Source organism: Rattus norvegicus, chromosome 14, assembly GCF_036323735.1.
Source record: "Rattus norvegicus strain BN/NHsdMcwi chromosome 14, GRCr8, whole genome shotgun sequence".
In the NCBI taxonomy this organism is placed as follows: Eukaryota; Metazoa; Chordata; class Mammalia; order Rodentia; family Muridae; genus Rattus; species Rattus norvegicus.
The window spans coordinates 20067237-20073473 of record NC_086032.1 but is presented as its reverse complement, the minus strand read 5'-3'; the positions used below and the strand labels follow the sequence as shown (position 1 = coordinate 20073473).

At 36.4% G+C, this 6237-nt stretch overlaps 1 protein-coding gene across 2 annotated transcripts; it reads left to right on the top strand.

Annotated features, from left to right (window-relative positions):
- The first annotated feature begins 953 nt into the window (after positions 1-953).
- Smr3b (submaxillary gland androgen regulated protein 3B) lies at positions 954-5624 on the top strand. 2 transcript variants are annotated; one of them, NM_012684.4, is given in 3 exon segments: positions 954-1006; positions 1723-1788; positions 5098-5624. In NM_012684.4, coding segments are annotated over 2 exon segments (441 nt in total). In that variant the 5' UTR covers positions 954-1006; positions 1723-1734; the 3' UTR covers positions 5485-5624.
- The last annotated feature ends 613 nt before the right edge of the window (positions 5625-6237 follow it).

The following is a 6237-nucleotide window of genomic DNA, read 5'->3' as shown; positions in this document are numbered from 1 at the left end:
AACATTAGGAAAGTTGAGGAGAGATGACCTACAGTATAGCAGTTCAGCCCAAGCAACATAATGACACACTGACCAAAGTTAAAAAAGAAAAAGTGATCACAAACAAACAAAACCTTAAGCCTGATGGAAATATAATGCTCTGGGATCACTACCAACACTAAACACAAGCAGCTCTGCCAAGTGAACTTTGTATAAATGTGAGAAAAATACATGAGACCACATGGGTAAAATCCTGCAAATTCAAAATTATAACACTACTTCATTATTTAGGATTAAAACTTAAAACTGAGATCCAGACTAAGAAGATGAGTCATTTATTTTAGAAACTATGGATGATATTAGCATGGTATCCTGAAGAGAGGGGGTGAAGGAGAGGGGGGAAGGAGAGAGGGGGAAGAGAGAGACAGAGACAGAGACAGAGAGAGACAGAATGTGTGTGTGCGTTATGTAGCAATAGAGCAACATGTATTCAGCAGTGATTTTGATGCTCTTTCTCATTTATCTTACAAAATGCTCTCTAATACTCACTAGAAAATTTAGTTTTTTAAGTGTTTGTACTTCCTATGTAACATTATTTTTAAGATGACAGAGAAAATATCATGAGATTAACAAATAAGTGGTCATATAAAATAATCACAATGAACAATTCATCTCTTTTTTCCCTTGAAGAATATGTCCCTACTGTCCCCCTGAATTTATCTGAAACAACATCACATTTTGACTCACTGTACAGCTTCCCAAGGAAGCTTCAAACAAGAGTGAGTGAGGATATTCAGAAATGATAAAACTGCAGGAACAGACTGCCAACTTGGCAAGGAAGCTTCCTGTCTGTGAAGCATTATCTGAAGTTGATTTATCTTCCAACTGCGTCTCTTTATTGCCAATGAAATTGTCCTACAAGATATATAAGAGCTGAGATGTCTGGTCCTCCGTATTCCACCACTCAAAACTGACTGACCAGAGAGCTTCTGACCAGCACATTTCCCCGCTCAGAAGTTTCTCCAAGGTAGGAACCTGGGAATATGAAGCCCTTTCACTTCGTGTTAAAAGTTGCCCATCATTCAGAGGGAGCATTTTAATGGGCTGCTTATAAGATACTCCTGTTTTATCACTGTGAGAATAAGTACCTACCTGAAACTGTGAGCCATAAAATATATCACATTTACAGCCACCAAAAGTAGATAAGATTGATGAAGCTAAGAAGTGCATGACAACAGGAACCGGATATAGATCTCTCCTGACGGACACAACCAGCACATGTCAAATGCAGAGTCTTGTATAGTAATTGTAATAAGAAATTCGTAATGATCAAGTTAAAGAGGAAGCATCTCAAATATGAATCCACAGAAGTTTGATGCTATAGAACTTCAATTTTAAAATAAAAAGAAATGAACAAATAAGAACTAAACATCTCAAAATGATTAATGAAAATGATTAATGTTAAGTCAAAAGTTTGTTTTTTAAATCCTCTATTGCTCAGACTCTGAAAGGAAAAAGGTATGACATTTTCCCTTCAGTTCAAATCTCAAAAATGAAAACTAGCCCTACACTTCAGAGTCATATATTATGAACTGACTATATTATACCACAAATACTCAGTCTAAAATAAGAATCAAAAATTATATTAAGATACACTGCAGTACTTATATGTGTTAGGACAGGTCCCAAAATACCATTTTATTTTAAAAAATAATACTAACCACCCATTATGTTACCTTTCAGGGGCTACCAAAGATGAAGTCACTGTATTTGATCTTTGGCCTGTGGATCCTTATAGGCTGCTTCCAGGTGAGTATCAATTGGCCCTACCACAAATCTTCATTTTCTCTTACTAAATTTATATCAGACATTTTAACTTTATTTATCTGTATTTCCTAACATATATGAGCTGCAAATTACTGATGAAAGGCCAAACATGTGACTGAATTTCCATTTTGAAAATCTATATTAATTTAAAAAACAGAGATTGTAATAAATCATTACAAAAATTATATGTATCCAAGAAGGTTTATTACTACATAATATCCAGGTCAATATCAGGATTTCCAAAAGGAAATACAAAAATATTCAGCAAATTCTTTGTTGCATCAGACAGAAAAATAATGTGAACTATTTTCCAAGAGTTTAAGCCTAGGTAATTAACTATAAAATTTTAAATGAGCTTGCAGGCAGGGATCACCATTGAAAATGAAATACCTTGTATGTAATATCTTCCATGAGTCAATGAACTAATAAGATAGAGAGAGCAATCACAACATAGATGTTATGATTTTTTGAAAAAATAAAGTTTATAGATAATGCAAATAACAGTTAAATGGGTTATTGGGGAAAAGAAGTAATCAGGACTGAGAGGGGTCATGAGACTTGAATAGGCCATATATGCCTGACCTTTCCTACAGAGATGCAAAGAAAGAATGTGGTCAGAGTAAAGCAGGCAGCATGAGGATACTGAGGAGCAAGGTCTTTAAAGAAGGAATAATGTTAATTGATATTCATTTTCTCAGGAATGTCTTTATTCTCTCTCTGCACTTTAGTTAAGAGTGAGGAAAAGAGGATCAGTTTAGGATTTTAATATGTCATCATAATGATAAAAATAAAAATCGGAAAAGCTGAGGGAGGCTGAGAGCAGGCAAAACAGAATGGAGGAGCAGGTGCAAAGCTCTGGGATGGTGTTGGGTGGCTGGACATAGGTGTGGTCATTTTCTAAATGAAGTGTGCTAGTTAAAAGAGGTGACATACAGTTGCAGAGTAAAAGAAAAAAAGTCAAGTCCCCAAGGAAACAAGGGAGAAGTGAGTCTCTTCACTCATAAGTGACTTTACAGGCCCCTGACCTAGACAGCAAAGTTTATTCCTACCTGCTGCACCCCCTTGGTGAAGTGAGAGGGGAGCCATCTGCAGGTAAATATGGGGGGGTCAGGGTGAGGTAGAAAGCTGAGAGAAAGAAAGTCGCTGTCAACTTGGGATGTTATAAACCACTAAAATACTGGAGAATGCTGACCAAAGAAACTAGAGAGGAAGGCACGGCAGTGCCTAAGGCCAAAGTCTGGCCATAAACTGTCTATGGGATCTTCTACCACTGCTCACAATATTGACCTTTAACTGACACGTTTTTAGAGTTAGCTTAAACTTTAGAATTGCAGAAGGCAATGTGTCAGATGACAAATTAGGGAAAGAACTCAACAAATGAGTGAATGAATGGGGATTCTCTCCAACTTATGATCTAGAGACAAGCTGGACTTAGGATCAGCAGCACAGGAACAAGAGAACATACCGTCCCTCTACTTGACATGGCCCTATATGTTCTAGAGTCTTCCCACCTCATTTCAAAGACTTCCCTGACATTGCAACCATACTTAACCTGTCAACTCTACGAACACTCCAACTTCCTAAGGCATTTATTTCCTTCATTGCTTTTCTGCTGTGATTATTTTTAATATGGAACCTGAGGAAAAATCACTAAACTGGGTGTTAGCACAGCAAGTGAGATACTGAGTGCTCTACAAGTGCTGGACCAAGACAAGCACTGCCTAGACAGCTACGCAACATTAAATAACTCACAGCAAATGAGCACTGAACAGGAATAAGGTTTGAATCTCAATATTATACAACAAATCATATGACTCAAGGATATGGACATACATATGAATGACATTTTCTAAAGCAAAAAAAAACAGAGTTTTATATAGGAATTCAGGTGATAGAGGATACAACCATAGCAATTACATTACAGAGACAATAATCTGCCTCTCTTTGGCCAATATTTGAAACATCTTATATTGTAACTATGCAGTCCATATAGACACATGAGAGTGTTCTGGACCTCCCTGATGCTAGAATAAACTTATTTCTAAAAGTACAAACTCTGAAACAGGTTTTGAAAGTGGATTCAAAACTCAGAACAATTATAAGTTCTTAAGTGACAGAGACATTTCCCAATAGGTCTGACGACTACTTCCATTAGGGATTCATTTCAGTGACCACATCTACGAAGAGCCAACTTAAGGGTTTGTTCATAATATTTTCATTCCATTCAATGACATGTAAGCTTTCACTGAGAACCTGTATGCTCACAACAAAAGGGGAAACACATTCTCTGAGTGTCTTTGAAGACTTTTACTTTAAAAAAAGTAACAGGTTTTACTTGCTGCAAAATAAATTACCATAAATTAGAACTGTAAGAAGCCTGTTGTCATAGCAAAGTCTACCCGTGGCATAGACATGTCGTCTTCTCAAATGACTCCGGAGGCAGAAGAGGAGCTTGGAAGGCAGCTCCATCCTCATGCAAAGGGTAGTGTCATCCCACACTTCGAAAGGTTCCATCTGTATCACAGCACAAAATTGTGATGTACAGTCATGTGAACAGACAAAAATAAAGTACGATGCCCCCTTGAGTGGCCCATATTTTCCTTATTAAAATTGCATTGACATGAAGTAACAAGCTTCTGTGTTCCTGTGGATTTTCATATTCGAAGTGGCTGGATTCTCCTTGATCTCAAACTAGTTTCCCCAAACCAGGTCCATGATCACCTTACACACACTGGACTAGCTTACTCAGTATCATTCTTTTTCAGTTCTATTGAATTCCAACCAGTTTCCCTTACAAGTTTAATTTTTGATTTTAAAACAAATATAATATGAAAATTTAAGAAACACGGTGGAACTAGAAAATGTAGGAAGCCCTGTAATCAGAAAGCAAATACCATGTACTCTCCTTCACTTCGTAGACTGTAAGGACAGTGAGTGTATCCAGGTCGGGGTAAAGACCTAGAGAGTACAATGGAGCCATGATCAGCATGCCTGCTTTTGGCAGTCATGAGCCTGAGGCTATCTGATCTCACATAACCAAATGCCATCTGCATTTGGAACCTTTATTGTATGTTGAAACACTTTCCTGTAACTTGAAATCTCTAACTTCTTCTGTTTCAAGTGATACAGATTTTTTTAAAAAGACATGGCTGAAAACTCAGGCTGGCACGTATATTTGGAGATAAGGACTTTTAGAAGCCATCTAAAATTATACCTTGCCCAAAATGTGTATATGCTACAATTCTCTGTGAAATACCTAACTGAAATTTCTTTATTTTCTTTGTCACACAGTCAGGTGAGGGTGTCAGAGGCCCAAGAAGACAACATAATCCTAGAAGACAACAAGATCCTTCAACTCTTCCTCATTATCTTGGTCTTCAGCCTGATCCCAATGGTGGACAAATAGGAGTAACAATCACTATACCCTTAAATCTTCAACCACCTCGTGTTCTTGTTAATCTTCCCGGTTTTATCACTGGACCACCATTGGTTGTACAAGGTACCACTGAATATCAATATCAGTGGCAGCTAACTGCTCCAGACCCTACACCTCTAAGCAATCCTCCTACTCAACTTCATTCCACAGAACAAGCAAATACAAAAACAGATGCCAAAATCTCCAACACTACTGCGACTACCCAAAATTCCACTGATATTTTTGAAGGTGGTGGCAAATAATAAATTCCTTTTGGCAGTTAGAATAGCATAAATCAAAACACTGTGTAGTTTTGGGCGAAATAATCTTTAAAGGCTTGAGAAACAACCTTTACCCGCATTATAGAAAATGACAATAAAGAGCTAAGCAGCATTACACAGCATCTCCTGTTGTCCTCATTGTAACGACGCACCACCTACTGTGTTATTTGTATAAAAGTAATCCTTCCAGAAACCTTGTTCCAGAAGGCACAGTGGTCATTATGGGAAATACAACTGTAATGTACAATCACGAGAACAGAAAAAAAAAATTAGGATGCCCCCTTGAGTGTCACCCATGAAATAATTACTAATACAAACCATGATGTGTGTGTATATATATATATATGCATTTAAAAATAAGGAGTTTATTTTGTGATTTCATTGATCTTTACATATAAATTATTATTTACATATCAGACAATAAAAACAATTTTTAGGATTTCCTCTTACATTATTGAAAATTACATTGGACAAATGCTAGCTTTTGTAGATTCAGCAAATTTAATATCTTTGTTAACTTGAACAAAATATTATCCCTTTGAATTCAAAGACATTTTATCATAAAACAAATTACTTTTCTATTAGCTTCAATTCTCTATGGTAATAATAATATTCATATAAATTTTCCAAGGAATATGAAGTAGATTAAGCACTAATTATGTATTCATACATACACTATTAGTTTACTTAGGCAGCTATAATGAGATATTACAAAGTTGGTGGCTTATGCAACAA

Excerpts from the sequence above, each read along its gene's own strand:
- Smr3b (XM_039091622.2), top strand. The coding sequence starts at position 1,735 with ATGAAGTCACTGTATTTGATCTTTGGCCTGTGGATCCTTATAGGCTGC. Across the intron at positions 1,789-5,097 it reads TCCTTATAGGCTGCTTCCAG|TCAGGTGAGGGTGTCAGAGG; the intron begins GTGAGTATCAAT and ends TTTGTCACACAG.